General features: G+C 40.4%; 1 protein-coding gene and 1 long non-coding RNA gene across 3 annotated transcripts in view; one reads left to right on the top strand and one right to left on the bottom strand.

The window, feature by feature from the left end:
* The window catches only part of LOC115782074 (membrane-associated guanylate kinase, WW and PDZ domain-containing protein 2-like), a 94472-nt gene that overhangs the window by 9088 nt on the left and 61738 nt on the right, over window positions 1–23646 (bottom strand). For both annotated transcript variants that reach the window (XM_030732079.1, XM_030732078.1), the window contains exons 7-15: window positions 18109–18166; window positions 17146–17267; window positions 16328–16510; window positions 11504–12033; window positions 10563–10731; window positions 3157–3188; window positions 1071–1263; window positions 864–979; window positions 279–471 (exon numbers count right to left, since the gene is read on the bottom strand). In XM_030732079.1, coding sequence (XP_030587939.1) covers window positions 279–471; window positions 864–979; window positions 1071–1263; window positions 3157–3188; window positions 10563–10731; window positions 11504–12033; window positions 16328–16510; window positions 17146–17267; window positions 18109–18166 — 1596 coding nt within the window. The remainder of the gene's footprint in view (window positions 1–278; window positions 472–863; window positions 980–1070; window positions 1264–3156; window positions 3189–10562; window positions 10732–11503; window positions 12034–16327; window positions 16511–17145; window positions 17268–18108; window positions 18167–23646) is intronic.
* LOC115782089 (uncharacterized) lies at window positions 391–8604 on the top strand. The gene is made up of 3 exons (XR_004020115.1): window positions 391–509; window positions 629–708; window positions 7469–8604. It is a non-coding gene; the product is annotated as an uncharacterized LOC115782089 (long non-coding RNA).

Here is a 23646-nt window from a genome sequence, read left to right on the forward strand (position 1 = left end):
CAAACCACAGAGCCTGCTGCAGTGCTGACAATGAACAAAGGATAAATGTATGTATGATCTACTACCACAGAAAGGACGTGTGGGTGAGAAGTACACAGAGATCCTGCGCGCAGACTGTTAGCATGTGTGCCGTGTCCAAGCTGTGTTTTTTAATTTGATGCCAGTGAAATGTGCAGCCTGTTCTCTGGTCTTGGTTAAGTGTGAAAAAAAAAAACAAAACACAAAACAAAAAAGAAAAGGAAAAAAAAAAAAAAACAAAAAACAAAACATGTCCTCACCAGGCATTTGCACTCTCCTTCTCACAGTCAAGCTGACTTGACCATTGCGAGCGGCTGCGTGCATCAAGTCTATTACGTATTTGTGTGGTTTCCCAGCAACCACATTTTTATCCACAGAAATGAGCTCATCCCCGGGTCGAAGCCGCCCGTCGCGCTCAGCGGGAGTGTTCTCTATTATAGCGCCAATGACAATCTGTTCAAAGACAATCAATATTAGCAGCATAGATTAAGGTGAAGAAGATGAGTCAGAGACAAGAGGAATTACACAACAGTTGCTTGTAAACTACCTTTGGGTCATGGTAACAGTTTTTCACCTTATATCCTTATATCACATTCTTTCTGTATCATAGATTGCATGCTGTTGCACAACGTGGACAAGTTAGCAAGGCGTTACTTCAGTATGGGAGGCACCGAGCAGTTAGAGAGTCAGGTCAGTGTGAGAACAGCCCTTGTGTGCAAGTCTGTGTGTGTCTGGAGGGTGCTTTTGGTCAGATGAAGTGTGTGAAATGAGATTAAATGCAAGTCAGATGAGGCTGGTGTGTATGAGGTTAAATATGAGTGTGGTCCAGCCCGTCCCATACGAGCCTTGTCACGGGCGTCCGGACTCACAGCCTGCACGGCTTCGTCTCCCCCCAGGATGCGAAAGCCAAATCCAGTCTTCTCCCTCAGCAGGTGCACCTCCACCTCTTCGTATTCAGGGCCTGACATACAGAAGCTGACGGTTAAAATAATGCTCGATCTGCAACCACAAACTTTAGTTTAAAAAAAAAAAAAAAAGTTTCCTGTACTCACGTCTGCTCTCGTAGATGGCCCTTGACTTCTCATAAAGGTCATAAGGGTCGGGTTTGTTAAGGTCGAAGCCTTCGGTGGAGTCAGGCACAGAAGTGCGGTGTTGTGGCTGGTTTGGGAAGGGGGTGCCGGGTGGCAATACTGGACCAGACAGATTTGCCTGAGGGCTGCCATGTGGATCCCATTGGTCAGGCAACTAGAAGGAAGCATCAACAACAAATGTTTAACTGAAGACTTTGTTCAATTGTGTCTGTTTTTTAAAAATTCCTTCCTGACACATTTTTGGACAAACAATAAGAATGAATAATTTATATATTTTTTAAGAAGTTCAAATATGTCTCCATGAATTCTTTAAGACTCCTCCTGCTAAATGTTCAGGATCAAATGCTTCAAATGTCTAACTGCTTCCAAGAAAATTACAGTCTCACTGTGCACTGTTTGTGCATCATAGGTTTAGGTTTCCATATCTGATATAACCTGCACATTGGTCAATGACTTACCATAGGAATTCAAACAATAATGGACTTTAAAATAACAAATAAAAGGCTGCATACACCATTTTTTGGATTTTTGCCATTGGAGACTGTCACAGTGGAATTTTGGCTAATAGCTCTTTGGGAATTACTTTGTTGGTGCAAAAATACTATTTTATGTTTGTCAAAATTTGACATTTTTTGTAGATTCAACTAAAGAAATGAAAACAATTTTTTTTTTTTTTTTTTGCGACAGGTTGCTAGTACCAAAGTGAAAGATTGGTTTTTAATCTGTAATGTGTAGATGCAACACTGGATAATCCCTTGAGTTAGGTGCCTTTTTTATGTTTTAATGACTCATAGGTCTGTGTTAAGTAGCTTGAAAAAACTTCCTCTGAAAATGGCTGCGTACAAGGACTGGAAAAGCAGCCAGTGTCCAAAAAATCTTTTTTATAAGACTGGAGAACTATTGGTCAAAACCACTTCAAAAAAATTACAAGAAAGTCTGTCTCCTGGGATGCAAAAATATAGAGAAATGTGGGATGGCTCACGACTTTTGTACAGTACTGCAGTACAAGCTTTTATCAGAGTGAAAGAGAAGAGAGAGGCGTGGAAGTGTAAGCGAAGGGCTTACGGCCCAAAGCATAACAATCTATCAGTCACTAGTGTTTATTGAGGATGTGACTGCTAATTGAAGTAGGAGGATGAATTTCAAATTATGCAGAGATATATTCTCCTCTCAGGTCCAGTTGAATACTGCAAAACTGATTGGATGTGATTCATATTACAGATTAACAATGACCTGAAACATACTTAAGGTAAAGAAATTTAATGTTATTTAATGGCAGAGACCATCATTAGATGTTAGCTCATTAGACCATGCACCAACAAGCAGCTGCAGTAAAGGCCTTGCAAACCATCCTCCTTCTGAAGGAAACGCAGCATTTGGTGATCCCCAAAGTCTATGAAGTCAATGATTTCATTTTTTGCATCTAGGTGTTAAAAATCAGTCTTACATCTATGATTGGTTTGTCCAGTTGCTTTGGAACCTGTGAAAGTGGAGCGACCGGAAAATGGCTGCAATTCCTAAAAGCCCTTGAATTAAAGCTAAGAGTCTACACTTCAATCACATCTTGATTACCGCATTTCAGAATCACTGCAGAGGCAAAATTATGAAAATGGTGTTCGTCTCTAAATGCTGAAGGATGTGACTGTGTGTGCAGATATGCAGAAATTAATGTTAAGAATCAGGTACCTAAATAAAGAAGCATGATCAGACTTAATAAGAAATATGGGCAGACATATGAAGCACATGAGATATATTTAGTTTAAAGCAAAAAATAACTTTTTGGGCAGGAGGCAGCTTATTATGAATTTAAATCAACGAATCAACAACCACATTCAAACTTAAATGAGGTGACATTCATATGTCTGAATGTACCCCCCATGCCAGTGAGAGCTTCGATCTGATGTGATCAAAGTAATAAGCAGCTCAGGGGAGGCAGTCTCTTTTCACAATAAAGTAAAAGCCAAACACCTCTCAGGTAACACAGTCTCTGCAACCAACACTGATCCCTAACACACAAGCAGAAATCCATTCAGTTCAATCACTGTACCTGTTTGGAGGCTTTCCATGGAGAGATGTGGCCTGAGGAAGAAAAACAAAGTTAACAGAAAGCAAACTCCAATAATCTGTTCCATTTTTAAGGAAAAACAAAACAGCTGACGAAAACAACTACACGGAAAAAAACAACTACAGGGGTTCGACATGCAGGCTTTTCTGCTAATGAGACAAAAATCAGAAATCTTCCCTTAATGAGTGACAAAAATCCTCAGTTTGCTGATTTCATATTTCTCTGTTTTGACTTTGTTTGTGTAACTCTTCTTAAATGGGTTTGGTTGTTGCGTTTGTTTTCAGCATAATTACATCATTAGCTGGAGGCAAAAGCACAGACCCCCGCCCCTTCACGCAAACCCACAAACATGCACAATTTGCTCTGAAAGTCATGTATTATCTGCATGCAGGAAGCACGGAGAACTCTACATCACAACAACAATCTCATCACCACAGCTCCCCTGTGACTCCGCTGAGTCAACGACATACAGAACATTTTTCGCTGCTAAGACCCAAATACATTCATTTATACATGGAGGAAACATACAGTACAAACTTTTAGTCTGAATCTTTACACATGAGGATAGAAAAGCATAAACACGCATCTCAAACACACTCCTGCACAAATCCTCAAACTGATGTGGGCGCTAGCAAAATATTCTTTGGAGAATCCAAGCATATTTCATATATAATAATTTTTAAGATTTCCTGAGAAATGTCAGGGAGCGCTGGGTGGAATATGCAGTATTTATGGAACAAAAGATAGCAATTCCGGGAGAAAGTATGCAAGTGTGTGTGTGTGTGTGTGTGTGTGTGTGTGAGTGTGTGGGTGGGTGGGTGGGGGTGTTTGCTGAAAACTGATGCAACTTGCAGCATCTAAAGCTGGTAGTGGCTTTTAACCTGTTCAAAGCAGCCTGATTATGTGACTATTTCACTGGGGTCAGCTGTCTACCAAAAAAGTCTGATATTAAAAAAAAAAAAAAAAAAACTAATACCAAAAACCAGTTTACAAGCTAACAGGATCAAGACTTATTTGATGCTTGGAACTGGATGAACCATTCAAGACTCACAGCATTTTATATGTTAATCAAACACATTAAAAAAAAAGTTTCTTAAAATAAAAAGCAGGCAAACATGGTATACTATGTTCTGAGTCTAATGATGGTTGGATGAAATGTGCGTAACCAAGAATGATCTCCTCATCATATTAAACTAAATCCATATACAGTATATACTGTACAAGAATTTTTGTTGCACATCTCACAGTTCCCAAGATAAGACAAAAACATTTTGCATTATTCATCACCACATGGTGGCGCTGCAGCTGCCATTTTTGAGTAATGGCTCAGTCACATTACAGTAAAAATAAGAATGCCCTCCTTGCAACTAGGTAAAAAAAAAAATCTGTGGTTGCCTGGTGATTGCATTAAATATTTTTCACATTCAGCAACTGACTGCAAGTAGTTGTGACCATTTTCAATTGCAAGGTGATTACACAGGTTGCCTGGTGGGAGGCAACCTGACTGCCAGTGGTGACAGACCTGATCCTCGTTTTTGAAGCGACCATTTCAAAGGTAACAAGATTGCTTGTTCTTGGCATACTTGGCATATGGCTTCAATATTCTGGTCGTGCCGTGGTCTCCAGCCACTGTTTTCCTTAGTGTGACTGTAGCATAAGCGGAGCAAAAGTGTATAAGCTTCAGTCTTGCAGTATCTATACTTTTATATTAATTTTTCATCATATATTGCTATATTATACAATTTTATAATATTTCCATAAACTGCAATTCCAAAAACACAACAGAAAAATACACACACACACACACACACACACACACACACACACACACACACACACACACACACACACACACACACACACACACACAAATCGTGTCCCTAACTGGCTCAATATACTTAAAAATAAATGGAATAATATATAATAACAATGTTATCATCACAATAATGAGCAAATGTAACCATAAATAATTGCTGTGTTCAACTACATCTGCCTGCTCTTTAGATTTGTGGGATGAACACGTACCAACAGACAGAATGGCAGAGCTTTCAATTAAAATCAGTGAGCATGAGTGAGTCGAGGAAACTAAATACGATAAATCACTGCATGCCAGTATGAAGTGAGAATGAAAATTTGAATTCATTTCCTTTCACTTTTCCCCCTCCAAATCCCATCCTCCTTCATTTTCCCAGTTAAAAGCATCTTTGCAACCTGGAAATGTTTTCCATTTCAAAACCAAACGTCACCCACCCTAGCTGTGTCTGTGAGTGTAGAGGAGGAAGCAAAAGAAGGAGCAAAATAGAATTAAAAACACTCCTATCATGAATTGCTCCCATAAACATTGATGAGCGCTATCCATGGTGCTGCAAAGTGGCAGCAGTGGAGGGAGGGCTCTTTGGGAGGCTGGGACTAATAACCATATTCTGCAGGGAATACAGGCCTTAAGGGAAGCCTTTAAGGAATTCTAATAACTCCTTCTCAGAAAACTTTCCTTAATGACCCACTGAAGGAAATGAGCTACAAGGCAATTGTCCACTCATATTACAGAGAACCATCATCCTTGCAGACACATTTAAGCAAATTTAAATGCTAATATAATTCACCGGCATGTGTGGTGTGCTCGTATGCATGCTGATGAAATACAAATGAATGACTTTTAGGAGGCTTCACGTGGTCTGTCTCACAAGTCAGTGGTCAAGCAGTCTGGCAGGCTAGTATCACAGACTAGCCTGCTGAGTTCTGGATGGCCTTCAGATTAGCCTGATTGGCTTGTGTAGCTTGACACCCTTTTCTTTCCAGCCTCAGTCTGCCTCCTCATTGGTGCTGTAACATGTCTCTGGTCTGTGGTTGGCTGTGCTTCAAACTGGGATGTCAGGGGACAGAGCTGTGAACATGACCAGAGCTCTGTGCAACTCTGGCAGAGTGCCCACGCTACAGTCAAGCAGTCAGACAACACACACACACACACACACACACACACACACACACACACACACACACACACACACACACACACACACACACACACACACGCACGCGCGCAGAAGAAGTCTAGCACTTTGTCTCCGTTACAGAGAGCACTAATGCACTCAGTCACACATCTAAAATCATGTGGTCAGCCTAAATTTTACTGATGCTCGGCACAAAAATTCTTCATCTGAGAACTCAAACAAGCCTAAACATTCCTGACATTTTGCACATCTGAGTCACTGTAAAGGACCTTGTCCCTTCTTTCACCCTGCAGAGAAAAGAGAGAGAGGGAGAGAAACAGAGAGATTCCTGGTGTGTCAGGCTGATAGCCCCTGTGGGGTTGTTGTCTTGAGTTGTTTGACAGAAACTGGTGAGTTTGTGAGGAGATGGCATCTTTGGGGGAAGGGAGGTAATTTGTCACATTCAGCCAAACATCTAGAAGGATATCTGTTTAGAAGGATATACTGTGTATCTACATGTGATTCTGCATTAATGGTAACGTGTGATTCTGCATTAATGTGTGCATTAATGTCGTATCTGAAACATGAGTGTTTTTGCAAAGATTAACCTCCAGATGGCAGATGCTGGCTCTGCACGGTCAAAGGATGCTCGAGTGCCACAGGAAATATCGCAGCATTCGATCTGAGTGGCTCACATATACATCCACACATGCAGTGATCTCCAATTATTGCCAATAATATATTCAAAGACTTGCATTAAAAAAAAAAAAAAAAAATATCACCAAACCACCCGACAGCACTTACATCAGACAGTCTGATATACCAGGATCACTAAGAGCTAATGTCTTTGATGACTTGTCAGGTCTGCAATCATAATTCTTGTCACACTTCAATTAATTAAACCTTAGATGCATCAAACAGATTCAAACAAGGGCATCGCCATAATTCCTCTTCATCATTCTGATATCATCTCTAAAACAAAGCAAATTACCTCTGGAGAAACTACAGACATAGTGACAAAAACAAGCATTAAAAGGTGAACTTCAAAGATGCTGTGCGGCTCACTCAAAACACAAGGAGTTCAAAATTAAGTTTTTTTTCTTTAAATGGCTGAAGAAGAGAAGATTTTTGTTATTCTTCACTTTCATGAGCAACTGTGTTCTACAGTTAACCATTGTGTGGTTTAGCATGTGTGTGTGTGTGTGTGTGTTTCTGTCAGATGGCCTAAGGGTCACTGGTACACGCAGCCTGGGGGAATTATCAAGTCAAATGATCACCTGTGACCTGAACGCCTCCTAGAAAAGCAGAGCAAGAGCATGTGTCAACAAATACAGCTTTCCCCATGCAATTTTATATCTTTGCAGGTGGCTAATCGCACAGGAACTAGGAAAAGAGGGAAAATGGCCACACTCCATGTGGCTCTGGCAATACTGCAAGAATCTGCACTTCAAACTTCAACACCATGAAATTCTCACTCAGCCCCCTTTCTCAGCTGCTTTATAATTCCATTTTGATTTATTCTCTCACACCAAGGGCGTGCAATTGTGTTCTCTCTTCACTTTAAAAGAAAGGTAAAATGCTGAACATGGCAGAGCATTACATGTGGTATAGAGCAGCTCATTGCAAAGACTCAACATGTGGCAGGCATCGTGGAACACCACAAGCCCTGAAAGCTCTGTCTAAATACAAAGAGCCAACAGTCAAATCAGTCAGATTTAAATGTTTGTTTAAAAGAGACTCAGCCACTGTGAGAAAGCAATGGAAGTTTTGCAGCAGAAAGGAAAACAGATCACAGGCAATAATATGACTTCATATATTCTCTTCTTGTTGCTGCTTTCCTTCACCAACATAACATCAAACTAGATTTATATGCAGTAAAACAATAAAAATGCGGTTTCCCAGAGTGTGTGAGTACAGTCGGTATATTCGGCCAAACAGCATCACACCATCCAGTTCATCCTGTTTGCCAGCTAGATGACACTCTCCAGTAATTTCTGTCCAAAGCACATTGCAGTAAAATAACTGCATTTATTTTGAAGATGAGTGGCCTCAGTGGGAATGAAACTGCTTTCCCCATAACAGTGCTGGTGCCATCTGTGCCCAGAGAGCTGTGCTACACCTGACAGTGAGTTTAACGCTACCTCTCATTCCAACTCTCCACTTCATTTTACATTTGATGCGCTGTATCTTAAAATTCCCTCCATGTCGAATCCCCCCTCCCATGCCGCTCTGTTTGTTTCACTGGAAAACATTGATGACATGTTGGTGATAAAGCTGCACTTGGAAACCACTGAGAACACATGGTGCGATGCACAAAACACTTAGAGTGACATCTGCTGACACTTCTTCCTGATCTGTAATATTGATGTGTATTCACTGGATGAGTCAGCACATATGAAATATGCTAAACATCATATTGTTCATTGCATACTTATGGTTATATCATTTCTAATAATCTGTCCTGCAGCCATTTGTACCTGCATTGATCAAATTTCCCTAAAGTGAATATTAAAGTTTCATGTTCTCAACCAACACAGTGTGAAATACATCTGAATTGTTACACTTTTTATGAAAATATTTTTCCCTTCTAAGAGATAATACAAGAATTTGCACCAGACAAAATGATTCCAAGAATAAAATCTCATCTAAAGACCTGAATAAAATCCGAGTGAAGAGGGTGCGTTATTTGAATGAGTTTAAAAATAGAACAAGTTTCAAAATGATCATAATCAAAATCTCTTTAGCTCTTTCAGTGCTCTCTGTCAACTCTACTTGACTCCTCTATTGCAAAGCTGCAGCTGGAGGTGAAGATGCACAGTAAAATGATATTTGTGCATCTCCATCAGAAGCCAGCTTATATTTAGCAGAAAGCTGCTCATGCACTGGACCCTTCTTTAATTTTTCTAAAATTATCCTGTTCTTTGAATATTAACAAAATGTCACATGTGATTCTATATTAACTGGAGTGAAATAATTTTTGCCACCACTGCAGACAGATCAAATAGGGCACTGAAGAGGAGAAACTAATTAGACTTTTGCTATAATTTGAAGATAAAGAGAAATATATACTCCACAAAACACATTTTAGAATACTGGTTTCAAGAGTCATCACACAGGTGCAGTGGTTAGCATTGCTGCCTCACAGCAAGAAGGTTTTTGGTTCAGGACTTCCTGTGTGTAGTACTACAGTCTAGAGACATGCATGTGAGTCAAAACTACCCACGGAGTTAGGGTGTGAATGGCTGTCTGTCTGTGTTAGCCTCGTGAGGGACTGGCGACCTGTCCATCGTGCAATCCGGTTTTTGTTCAGGCCTAAACTGGATGAGTGGCTAAGAAAATTGATGGATGGGTGAGTCCTAGAGTTTACAAATGCAGGATCAGAGGTGGAGCCTCTCCTTTGGAACCAACTCCCAGTTTAAGTTCAGGTAACAGACACTCTCTATGCTTTGGACTAGATTAAAAAAAAAAAAAATCCTTTTTGATTCATAGTTAGGGCTGGATCAGGTGGCCCGCCTGAACCACCCCTTATAGCAGTTAAGGCTCAGGCTGCTGGTGGACCTCCCATAATGCACTGAGTACTGCTCCACCACTCTCCTCTTTTTCACTCCCCATTCATTTACAGCTCATAGTTAGGCCTGGATCTGGTAGCAAAATGCTGCAGAGGTGTGCTCCCGTGCATTTATATGCTACCATTTCATTCATTATTTGTATCTTCTGTCTCCTGTAGTTTGTACTTTAACGTGTTGTTGTCTCTATATGCTGCCAATTTCTGCCTCTTTTTCCCCTTCACTCCAACCCCGTGTGGCAGGTGTCTCCCTGATCCTGGTTGTGCTGAAGGTTTCCTCCAGTTAAAAGGGGATCATTAGGGTTTTATCTATAAAACTGCAGGATTTTTATTATATTATACACTAATATTATATTAAGTGATTTGTTAGTTGAATTAGTTTTTTTATTCAATGACAGTGCTACATAAGTCATAGTGACAGTTACATACTGACTGAATATGCTGAGACAGCTGCCAGGCCTACATACTCCTCCTTTAAGCTGCCGTACCCTCCAAAAAGAAAAAAGTAAAAATAAGAACAAGAACACAAACCACAAAATGAATCTCTTTTGAAAACTACAACTGAATGACACATTTTCATAATTATGTCAGGACTGTTCCATAATTTCACCCCGACAATAGAAAGGCATCTTTTAATACATTTTCCTAACATTTACCTAACAGTAGTTTTTCCTGCTGTAAAATTACACCAACCAATTCTCCTGAATTGAGAAAAACATTTGTAGACAGTCTAGAAATGACTTTAATTTTACTCTGAACATTATTCACATTATTTTCTAACAACGTGTTTGAAATTACAGTTACTATTGATAATTGGTAGTAAGTTAAACTTTTCTTTCTAGAAAAAGTGTAATTGTACTGGAAACAGTCAAAAGAAAACATTTGTCTCTCACCTGTTCCTCCTCTCTGTATGAGGAGTGTTGCTTCTGCCCCCACGGGACACTCTTTGAGCATCTCCACCACTCGTCCATGTCCAGCTGCAGCCACTGACTGCTGGTTAACCTCCAGGATCAGGTCTCCTTCTACCAGTCCTGATGCTCCTTGTGAGCCCGGTTCTAGCACCTGCACCACAACAACATCCACTGTTACTACATTTGACTTCATGGCACTTTCCAGTCTCAAACATAAAACTGCTATTGCCAACCATAATCAATAGCAATCAGTTACAATGGAAACTTGCACTTGTCCACAGTGGGACCTAAACTCTAAAATCTTCACTGCACATGTTGTGCCATTTAAAGATTTACAGCCATTTGAACTACTTTAACTCAAGAAGACTGTGAGAAATTCTTCAAACAAAACAATGGAAAAAGCACAGGTGCAGTCATGTTCGTGGAGACAGATGCATTTTGTGGTGCAGATGTTTTAGAGTACAAATACAACTGGGATGAATATTAGCATCTGTCACATCCCCAATCAGTGACTCTAATTTATCTGTTCCTTCTTTCCAGGTATTTAAATATGCAGGTTGGACTTTTCTTTTTCTTTTCTTTTTTTTTTTGCTCTGTACCTTAAGGAGACTCTTGATTCATACCACGTTAGCAGATAGCAAATCCAACACAAGCTGAGCTCACTTTGTTCTTCTTATCTCAATCTCTTTGTACCAAGTTGTGTTGATCAAATTAAATTTTCTCTGACCTGCTGTTGTAACTCTACTTCAAGTTTAATTTGTAAGTCAACTCTACTACTTTAGCTGACTGCTGAGACTTCACTCTTGAAAGAACACATTTAATTTCTGAAACACTGACGGAAAAATGCAATTAAAATATTAAGCAGGTCTGAAGCCTTCATGTCTGGACCGTTGACTGATGAAGGAGGAGTCATGATGCGTCACCTGTTTAACTCGCTGACCGGTAGGACTGTCGGCAATGGTGAACCCAAATCCTTCAGCCCCTTTTACCATGGTAACTGTTAGCAGCTCTGCCCCCTGTGCTGTTGCCCCGGCAACACCTGCAGTCCCCGAAGAGGCCATTGACACATTGTCATTGTGAGGTGTGAGCGCCGATGCTGAGCCGGGCGTGGTGGGCGGCAGGGATGAGCCATCCAGATGTGTGTCTCCGGGGTGAGAAGCTCCAGTCTGGGCTAGAGCCTGAGCAGGAAGCTGGGAGCTCAGCGACAGGTACTCCAGGTACGGGTCGTAGCTGCTGCGGCCGTTCACCACCAATGAACGGTGCTCTAGTCCGATGGGTGTTAGGGAAGCGCTGGCTGCGGCACTCGGGTCCTCAGGGTCGAAGGGCAGAGGATATCCTCGACAGAGCACGAGGGTAACACTCTGACCGATCGGTACAGACTGGAAAAGCTTGACCACATCGGCGTGGGTAGTGCCGAGCACGCAGATGTCATTAATGTAGACAATGACATCACCTGAAGGAGGAGACAGAAGCAGCCACAGTCACACTGCAGAATGTTACAGTACATGCTGGGCAAACCAAATGATCTGTTGTCAGTGGCTCATGTTTGACAAACTGCAGTAAAAATAAAAGTGTCAACTCTCAGAGGTATCAGAACATGCTGCAGCCACACAGAAGAGTCACACCACCCCTCAAAAGTGCTACACGAGAACATGATATCAGTTCACTGCCACAGCAGGCAACCTACAAGTGTATGTGTGAGACAGACAGGTGAGAGAGAGTCAGAGGTCAGAGTCTTGGCGATGTATGACTGGTGCAAACTGACAGAGACCTTTTCAATCATGAAAATCTCAAATATTCAAATGTGCAAACACTCACAGCCACATGCACTGTGCACTACAATGCTGCGACTCCATCTCACAGTCTAAAAAAAATGCACAAATACTATTGTTTACAAGATTTTGTGTGCATGTGTGTGTTTAGTTTTTTTCATTACACCCATCCTGGCTCGCGGTGTCAGACTCTTCAGTATTAGAACTTTAGATTACTGTTCCTAGTTGATTGATAACATTGTTTTCTTGCACACCAATAACAAAGAGGTGAAATAACTTCACAAATGCAACACTAGATACTCCGTCATCTCTGCTGTAGTGTGAACGTGCGGAAAGTTATGGATTTTAGCTTTAAATTCACAGCCCCATGACAAATACAGCTGCCTCAAATCCTCTATTTCACACTTCTGGAGGCACTCTGTGTCACACGTGCAGACACGCACACATTCCCATGAGTATACACGCACACACAAACACACATACACCATACATGTCACATGCACAATCATACAAAATCCCTAAGAGCAATGCTGCACAGCTCAAATAGGCCAGCTAATCTCAGCCAGGGAGTGTCTGTGTGTGACAGTGTGCAAGTGTAAGTGTGAATGTGTGTGCGCTCTGGCAATGTCACAGAGCATAGAGGAGCAAGTTGGAGAGAACAGAAATCAGAACACAGAGAGAGAGGAAAAGGCTGACAGACCAGGGTAGAGGGATGAAGAGAACAAACTAGAGAGGTAGAAAGAGAACATGGATGAAAACATGCTGAGGCTGAAAACAGAGGAAAAGTGTCAGATGACATGGTTAGATAAGCAAGCATAATAAAGGGTAAGCTGCAGAGACAAAGAGAGATTGAGATAAAACAGAAAGAGATAGAATCCAGATAAAAGAGAAACTGATAGGCAGAGGGAGAGACATAAAAGCAAAGAGCAGGAGCTGAAAGCAGGAAGGAGGAATCCCAGCTCTGAAATGAGCTCTAAATGAGCAGTTTAGGCACCAGCCGTGCCAGGCATGAGGCCGGCTCACAGGTTCAGAAGAGAGTACACATAAAAACTCATACAGCAGGTCCTTCTCTGATCCTGACTGTGGCTTACTATGACTTTCCTAACATTAGCATTTTGATCTTAGACTTAAAAAAATGGCTTGTTTGTATAAAGTTTAAAACAACCTGTTTCTTTGAGGACACCAACAACCTATGGAATTGGTATTTTCACCAGCAACAATAAACTGGTAATGAACAGGATTTAGAGCTTTACTCAAGGACACTACAAATGAAAACACACACTGGCTCCAAGAATCCAATCTGTGCCTCCTCTAACACAGCAACACTGGTTCTCTCTAACCACTAAGTGAGCCACACGAGACAGCATTACTGCTTGTGTGGATGTTGCTGCTCGTTTGTGTTTATGAACCAAAGCACAAACACATGTTTGGGGGTGTATGACAGTGGCATACCTGTGTACAAATTATTTTACCTTGACTGCTTGTGCTCTTGCTGTTTGGCTATAAAAGCAGATTGAATCCCCTAATGAAGTAGGTGTTGTGTGGGCTGGTGTCAGTTACGGCCAATCAAATCATTTTCTCTCCATCTTATTGGAGGATGTTAACAGTGCACTGACAGAGGACAGAGTGTGCTGAGAGGATACTGAAGTCCTTGTCTGGGACGTACAGTGCCACAGGCACAAATATAGGGCACCCCAAATATGCCAACAAGGACAAATGATGCCCATGAATTCATATTTCTGGGGATGTGGAAACCATACCAATAGGTTTTAAATTTCTATGACTCCTGGGGTACCAAGGCAGCTTTTTCTTTCTTTTTTTTCCCACAATATTGATACCATTTATTATACAGCACAGGAGACTTTCATCAGCTGGACTTGAATTGAGTTTGAGAAAAACTGAAAAAGACTTTGATAAAGAAAAATGCAGGTATCATAAAAGCAAAACAACATTGACCTTAATAATGGATGCTCATATAAAAAAAGAGTGGTACAGAGAGCTGTATATTTTGCTACCAAAGACATATTATGCCTCCTATTTGTATTTTCCATACAACATCCTTTCATATGTGAGTATGTTACATGTATGGCTGAAGTAAAGAGTATCCTGTGCTGTGCTTACTGTGGATGGACTGGACTGGCATCTATATACATTTATATTATAGTGCTCTTGTAGTCTTACTGACCACTCAACCACGCATTCATACAGTGCTTTATTCAATTAATTAACCCAACATGAATGTCTTTGGCTCAGAAAAAAAACATCAAAGGTGTACGAATGAATTGTTGGAGGTTAAGTGGATCATCAGTAGCTAATCATTATTACCATTTGTTTTGGGAATGTCCAAAACTCAAGTCAGCTTCGAATGAAATCCACAAATATTTAGAATCTATATTTAGGACCACAATTCCATTTGATAGTCTGACAAAGTATTTGGGGGCCTCAGTACATTCAAACTCCATCCATCCATCCCTCCATCCCTCCATCCTTCCATCCATCCATCCATCGCTTATCCGGGTTTGGGTTGTGCCCTTATCCCAGGCCTAGCTCCAGAGTAGAACCTCGGTAACCCTGTCCCAGGCAGAGTAAACTGGACCATTGATTTTTTTTTTTTCATCATCATAGGGGTTTTCAGAATCACTCTTTTTTTTGGCCCCTCACCCAGGACCAGTTTGCCTTGGAAGACCCTACCAGGGGCAAATTGGCCCTGACAACGTATCTGATGGGATCCCAGGAACGCACAAAACCCTTCACCATGATAAGTTGGTGATTCACGGAGGGACATTCAAATTAAAGATGACAAATACTTAATGAGAGTACTACTTGCTGAAGGGAAAAATCCTCTGACAAGGAAGCGGCCAAAACCTGATGAAGCACAAATTAAAGATTGGTTAAAAATTAGAGCTAAATAATGGAAAGACTGTCCTTTTCCTTATAAGTACAGCAAAAAAAAGTTTATAGTATTGTGGTCAAAATGGATTGCATTTATCACCCCACTTAGACCGGACTTCACTTAACTGGAGGCAACAATTATATTTTTATTGAGATGGAAACAATGACACTTAAAACTTCTGTGTGAATTGCAACAAGAATAGAGAAAGGAGGGGAAAACGTGTGATAGCCTTCAAATGTATTGCAATTAGAAAAATTATCCAGAAAAAAATGGGAAGTAATACAATATAGAGGTTTGTATTATATGGGAGAAAGTCTGCAAAGAATGCTCTGTGTTATAGTTCAAGTCATATTAATATTGTCTTAGCGGACTATAATTTAATGGATGTATAATTTAAGCTGTATGCTGGTGTATTTTCTATACATCTGATGAAGCTGAGGCTGCACACACATTTGTAAGCTACAGGCACAATTTAATGAAGAAAACCTCAAAACTTAAGGAACAATAACTGAGCACACGTCAGAAGGTATATACTGTTGAAATATTAACCTTGTTACAGAAAAATATTGCCTTTAACTTTTGAATGGAATTTTGAGAAGACTTGAATACTTGAGAAATTAAAGTAATCCACTTAATCAGAGGCACTTCAAGAATGGGGCCTTGTGTTGTCTGAGGTCTGTGTGTGCTCTGCTGTCAAGATCTAAATCACTGCCTCTCATGTTAGGAAATCTCTGGATTTGTTTGACTTTTGATGCTAAAATTACACAGCAACACAAAAATGCACTGGATACTGACACTACTGCTTTCTGTGGATTTTTAGGAACCAGACATGTTGACAGAACCTGCCAACAGGCAGGTGAAAATTCAAATTCCTGCCAGTATAAGCTCTCTGTATTTGATCTGCCATGGCAAAAAAAAAAGGTCCATAACACTGAGGTGTCACAATAATGAGGGAGTACTTAAACATTTCTACAAACACAGTGTTACACTATCAGCAGTGACAGCACTGACAGCTTGCAGCTTGTTTAAACCTCAATTTATTTCTAAACCAGTTGTCAAAATTGCACAGTACACATAATTACCTGTGTCCATTTTTCCGTCCTGAGCAGCAGGTCCATCTGGTATCACACTCTTCACTTGCAGGAACTCGTCGGGCTCGTCGCCTCCTATTATTGTAAAGCCAAATCCCATGTTGCTCTTCTGCAGGGCTGTTGATAGGAAGGTGCCCTTCAGCTGGGTTGGGTCCCTTGTAAACAATGGCTTCTCTACATTGAGACAAGATTGTGAGGGACAAATTTACACCTCCTTTTCTTTTTTTAGAAATTTTGAACATTATGGTATAAAGTCATTTTTACTTGGATCGAAACTTTTGACATGATTTATTCAGTACTGGATGTATCTATTGCAACTTTTTTCTGAATGCGGAAACATGAAAATACATTTTCCTGATTATCCCACTGGAGAAATGCAGTTTACCCTCAGATGAAGCAGTGCATAATGTCCTGGTCTAGTATGTCATCGTACGCATGCCTGGATTAGACCGCTAGGGGCCTTAGGGCGGGCATGTTCTCTGTCCCCCGCACTGCCCATGATTTTCATTCAACCCTGTACACTGACAATGTTTATCCGCCCCATCACATACTCATGAAACAGCCCAATCTGTGACATAAGCCATGGAAAGAGTAGGAAAACGCAGGTCAGAGTATTCTAAACAGAGTTTCAGTACAGCAGGGAAAATGTGTAATTATTTCAAAAGTGTACCAGCATGTGATGTCCTCAAGACCAAGGCTACGTGCTACACATATTCTTTCTGCAGTCATGGCATTTTCATGTTTGTGCAACTGTGTGAGCACGTCAGCATGTTTTCAATGTAAGTATTGCACACAGTGTGGAATTGTACCTCTGTATATTGTAGGCAGCGGTAGAGCAGAGAGTCCCTGGCTCTGCATCTGCCTCTGCTGCTCCAGGCGCCTTTTAGCTTCCAGGACCGGATTCTCAAACTGAGTCCTTCTATTGATGTGACTGTAAATACAGTGCATTGTTACAAATTATGGACGAGGACAGATTAAAGCCTCCGCGGAAGCCAACAGAAATACCAAAATGCAATACTGTATTAGAAATTTAATCACGGTAATCATGTTTTTTTTTTAAAACCTTGTATTCCTAGGTATTCAAGTGCCAGAAGGAAGTGCTCATTCATAAAAATAGCAGCTTCCCCTGTTTTAAATCACTAACATTTAAACTCCACTCAGTTAAATGACTCGTTGCTGAAAGAAAGGGTTGTTAGTCTTGCTGATCTGACTGAGAATCAACAGCTCAGATTTTCAGCTGTTGTTTCTAGTAAACATTAGTACTCTACTCAAGTAAAACAGCAGCAGATGAAGGACCAAACTGGAGATAAAATGCCAGCACATATCCAAGGAAGACGTTTCTGCTGGATGTAAAACTAATGTCTGGCAGGTGTTGGCAAACATGATAACTGTAACAGCTTAATAACACCAGGCTAGTTTGCAATAAATTGTGTAAAGCAAATGAGAAAATAGAACTAGCGCTTAAAGCAGCAGCAGCCTCTTAAAACTGTATCTGAAAGAATGTAATTCCATAATAAAAAGTGCACCAAAAAAGTGTGTTTATAATATAACGCGCTGAAACACTGAACAGGTTTTTTATCAACACTGTTCACAGAATAGTCCTTATAAACAATGCTTTACTTTAAATGTTTAATAAAATAAGCTGTAATATATGAGAAAGAAATGAGAATTGAATCATTTATAATTCATAACGAGGCCTTGTGCTGCATGGAAATGCATTTCCTGTTTTACTACAGAGCAGCTGAGTTATCCAGGTCAACAGGGAAACTTACTCCACGTAGTAGCTGCCGTAGATGGGGTCATCTATCTTCTCCCAGCCGTAGGGCAGCTCTGAGGGAGAGAAAAACCAGATAAGGGAAATGAAGTCAGTTTATGCTGAGAGCTGAAGAAGGAAGGTAGACCCTATATTGAACCACTAAGGGGAGACGACATGAATCTCAGGGCTCACAGCTAGACGCGCCCAAGTGCTCCGTTAATAGACAGACAGCACTTCGATCTGCAGTGGTAGCTTCTTCATGGAAACACGAATCACAACAAAAATGTTAATTGAAAGCAGGGTGAGAGGGAAAAGAACATTTAAATCATCTGACACGTCAGCCTGCCTTCTTTCTCTTTTAGTTCTCCACCTTTTATCGTGTGCACAAATCCTTCAAGGCCAAATGCCTACAACGTACTACTTCATGTTTGTCTCTTTCACCCACCCACTTGATTTTGCCTTGGATGGCTTCCATGGCTGTTGTGTTAATTGTCTCCTCCTCTCCCTCCTCTGGTTCTGTTCCCCCCTCACTTCATCCATCCCTTTGTTGATTTATCTCTCTTCTCTCCATTATAAAGGAACTGGGTCAAGGCGCTGCTGAAACTCCCATACTCTATGCCCATTTCTTCTAATTCACTTCTAACTTTCCACTGTGGTGCACAAACATGCTTACACACCTCACACAACATGTTATGAGCTCCCTCTGCCGGTTTTTTGCAAAATTCAAGATGTTTTGGTTTTCTGGTTTGGCACTCAGCTTTCAGAGAGCTTATAAGAAACACAAGGGGTTTTAGATTGCACTATAAGATTGAGCTAACATAGAAAAACACACACCTACTCAGCAACAGTCCATCTGCCAAGCTGTTTCCCTTCCACTCACATATATTCCGGATATATAGAATGTCTCATTAGCATTAGTGTTCTTGAAAGGTTGATTCCATTTCTCATATTATTTATCGTCTGGTCTTAAATAGTCTCATTTATGCAATTTGTAACTATAACCTGTGAAAAACTAAGTACACCCCATGATTCAGTAACTTGTAGAACCACCTTTAGCAGCAATAACTTGAATTATTTTCTGTATGACATTTAGTCTCTCGCAACATTGGACAGACAGCCTGATATTTGACTCTAGAATAACTTTGGTATACAGAAGAATTCATGGTCAACTCAGTGACTACAAGGTGCCCAAACAAGCCCAAATCATCACTCCTCCACCACTGTGTTTAACAGTCAGTATGAGGTGTTTGTGCTTATATGCTGTTTGGTTTTTGACAAACATGGCACTTTGTATTATGGGTAAACATCTGGACTTTTGTCTGTCTAAAGAACATTGTTCCAGAGGTCTTGTGGTTTGTTCAGATGTGACTTTGCAAACCTACGTCGTACTGCCATGTTCTTTTTAGAGAGAAAAGGTTTGCTACTGGCAGCCCTTCTAAATAAGCCAAACTTATCCAATCTTTTTCTAATTGTACTATCATGAGCTTTAACATTTAACATGCTGACTGAGGCCTGTAGAGTCTGAGCTGCAGCTCTTGTTTTTTTTTTTTAATTTGCTGGCACATCCACTCCTGGGTAGATTGCGGCATTATGTTAACACACACCTGAATGCTCCAGACCTGCAAACTGCCAGAACTTCTGCTTTTATAGTGGTGGTCATACTTGCAAGATGATCAGTTAATTAAATGCACTTAGCAGCACCTGGCTGTTACTTACCCTCTTAATTCCTATGGAAGCACTAAGGGTGTACTTATTTTTCAGAGGACTGCAGAGTCCTGTGAAAACTTGGTCACTTTCCACCAATAATAAAGTAAACCCAATGAACAAAGTACTGACCAAAATGTATTTCTAGCACTGACTATTAAAATCTGTAAAGCACAAAAAGCTTAAAACAAGTTCCTGGGCTGCTGCTAAGTTTAAATTGTTTGAAGACACGGTTCTTTGTTCAACTGAAAACATGATACTTGTAGCAATTTCAAAGTTCCTGTGTTTACATAACATCTGAGCATTTTGTTAATTAATTATCCTGTAAAGAACTTTATAATGTGGTTAAAATGATCCTTTCAACATTCAAGAAGCAGAATTTTATTTTATTAATTATCTAAGTAAACATAAATATAAATAAATAATTTATCATTCAGTCTGGACATGTGCTGAATTTTTTAGAACATTAATCAATCAATCAATCAACGTGTGTGCATGTTGATTTATAGATTAATTAAAACATGTGCTCATTTACTGGCTCTACCTGTAAGTACAAACACATTCAATTAAATCTGGAGGAAACCTTGTGGAAATTGTTAAGAAATTACTACATGTGAGAACAACATATACATCTCATATAGTTTTCTCAAAGCAATGCAAGAGCACTAAACTCAGGTATTTATAAAAGACCAAGTCCAAAACACTGCCTGACCCACTTAAAGAATCACAGACATCCCCACCCACCCCTAGTCCTTTTATTTTTACAATCATTTGGTCTGTGTGATACTGATACTGTGGCATCATCCCCTCGCACTCTAATATAATTATGAACAGATCTGTGATTTAGATATAAATAATCCATGTGTGAATGTGTCAGTCTGTGTGTATGTGTGTGTCCTGCTGTTGGGCATGCTGACTACTCAGCCCAAGGTGAAATGGGTGCAGCTTCAATTATCTTTCCTTTGCTTTACTGTTTGCTCAAACCGCCAACGCCGCACCGCCATTACCTTAAATGACCCTTCTCATCCTTGAGGCGAAAAAAAAAAACCTGATGGATTCATGCTTCAAACCACCTTAAATTCCCCCTCACCCTGTCCACAAGCCACCTTAAATGTCGGCCTAAGTCATCCACTAGTCGCTTGCCCTCCCCCTGAAGTGAAAGGGAGACAGTTTCCATGGAAACCACCAGTGGAAGTCTTTTTTTTCCCCCTCGCCTGAGCTGAGGGCTCTGTCTTGTCTCTATTTCCTGCCGCTGCAATACAGAGAGGAGGGGGGAGGGTGTATGTGTGTGTTTTTAAGCATTCATACAAGTCTATATTTGCTGTTTATGTGTGTGTGTGTGTGTGTGTGTGTGTGTGTGTGTGTGTGTGTGTGTGTGTGTGTGTGTGTGTGTGTGTGTGTGTGTGTGTGTCAGGGGGGTATTAAATGGCTGAAAAGTTTGTCATCTCTGGCATCAAACTGACTTCCTCATGTGTCTGAATATAGTATGAGTACTGAGGGGGCTCAGTGTGTATGTGCATTTCTGTCTCTCTTGACATAAAGTCTAATTGTGATTCCTCTGCATTAGATGACTCATCTTCCCTCTCACAAAACGTCTCTCTGACCAACAGGAAGCCATGAGCAGATACAATGAACTCATCTGACTCATCTGACAGGAAAAAAAAAAGCTAACTATGACATCAAGAGTAAACTCAAAGAAAAAACATCCCACACTTCTATGTAGGGCTGCAATAAAAAGAAAAAGAAAAAAAAGATTCTTTTGAACTTTAAATTATTTTTGTAATAAGTGAGAAGTTGTTTGTCTATCGTGTCAGCAAGATAGTAAAAACATGCCAAAGCTGGCATATTAAAATTAATGTTCTATCTGACCAACAGTCCAAAATCTCCCACATGAATTAAAATCTTCATTGAAAAAACAAACAAAAAAAACACACTAAGTGGTGCTGTGAGATTTTTTTCAAGGTATCATTTTTTTTAACCATCTTGGAGTCTAGCCCTAGAGAGCACAGACAGAAAAAAAAACAAAACAGCTATCAATACAGAAACAGATAAAACAGTGATTACAGAAAAATGAGAGTGAAAGGACGAGAAAAACTGAGACAGAGAAATGATCGTGGTCCAGACATGACCGAGTGTAATAACAGTGATGAAACTCTGATGTAACATTTTTAGCTTTGCTGTCTGAGAGTGTGTTTCAGCGCTCCTCATATGCAAGCCTGTACTCATCTCCATCTTCCTCTGTTAGTTTCAAGCACGGTTTTGACACTGTGATGCTGGCCTTAGTGAGAATTCCTGCCTCCAAATGACAATAAACAGCATGTTTTAGTCAACAGCAGAGGGATTACTCCAAAAATGACGCATGGGATTGAGTGCCTATGAAAGGGAGAATTGAAACCAACTCTTGGAGACTTGAAGCTTGTCCTGTTCTTTCCTGCTCTGAGCGAGAGAAGAGATATTACGCAACAAAAGACTCACTGACAAAAAGACTGCAAGCAAACCAGATCTGAGGTGACAAGCCTTTGAACTCTGGGATTGAGCCTGAGCAAATAGATACATTACAATGCACACAAAGGTTGTAAATTTGTGCAAACACATCCGGCACAAACAAGCATGCTCTCAAAAGCACCCAAAACGCAGCATGGGAGCAAAAGAATGTGGAGAGGCTAAGCAAAGAGAAAGGGAATAGCGAATGAGAATATGAAATGCTAAAGGAAAGTGGAGCAAAAAGACCATACATGGAAGCAACGGAAAGGGAATAACAAGAGGGAAGAAGCATAAAAAAAAAAGCATTGATGAAAGTGTGTCTGAATATTTTTCTGTTTCCTGCCTGAGGCTATGAGACTCTGGGAAATCCTTCAGGCGGTGGGCCAGTTAAAAACAGCACCACCTCTTCTTGATGTTCCCATCCCATATTTATTGTTTTATTCACGCCCCTTGCATAATTTGATATCCTTGCTTTCATGCATATTTCATCATCTGCAAATTACATGTCCATTAAAGCAAAAATGGAAAAATGTTTTTAAATTATCAAGTTTTACAGCAGGCACTCCAAAGTATTGTATGAACATCAAAAAATTTGACAGAACAGCATATAACCAAGAGCTACAGGACACTATCTAAAAATCACACACAAAAAAAAGAATAACAGTGCGAGTAATGTAAGGATCGGCATGCTGGATTAAACTACTACATATCCTTCTGTCATCCCATGTGCTTGCTTAGCTGTTTATATTGAAAAAGAAAAATTCCTGGCATCTAAAACTGTTTTCTGGAAGACATTAATTCATAGGTGCTGCAAGAGGACGTGATGTGTCATCCAGGGCCTTCACAAATGCTCTGCTAACAGTCTTTGATCCAAATTCCTCTGCCAGTAGTGATTACTTAAGCATTAAATTCCTTTAACAGCTGCTTCCCCCAAAGATGGAAACAGGCAAAGCAAAAGATTAAAAAAAAAGACAAATAAGCTTCAGACAGTGCAGAAAGAAGCTTGCAGAAGAAAGAAAGAAAGAAAGAAAGAAAGAAATCATTCAGGCAGCAAATGGGACTGAAAAGTAAAACAATGCCAAAAACTGCAGTTTCTTGAATGGCCACTAGAGGGTGACTCAACTAGCAAGTCAAACCATCCATCTTATCGTCTTTCAGGGTCGCGGGGGGGGGGGGGGAGCAGTTTGAATTTGGGAGACAGACCTCCTCTCTATTTTTAAAATTAAGCTTAAAACTAACCCTTTTGACAAAGCTTGTAGTTAGGGCTGGACCAGGTGACTCTGAACCATCCCTTAGTTATGCTGCAATAGCCCTAGGCTGCTCGGGGGTTCCCATGATACACTGAATATTTCTTTTCATTCACCTC

The sequence above is a fragment of the Archocentrus centrarchus genome, chromosome 6, assembly GCF_007364275.1.
Source record: "Archocentrus centrarchus isolate MPI-CPG fArcCen1 chromosome 6, fArcCen1, whole genome shotgun sequence".
NCBI lineage: Eukaryota > Metazoa > Chordata > Actinopteri > Cichliformes > Cichlidae > Archocentrus > Archocentrus centrarchus.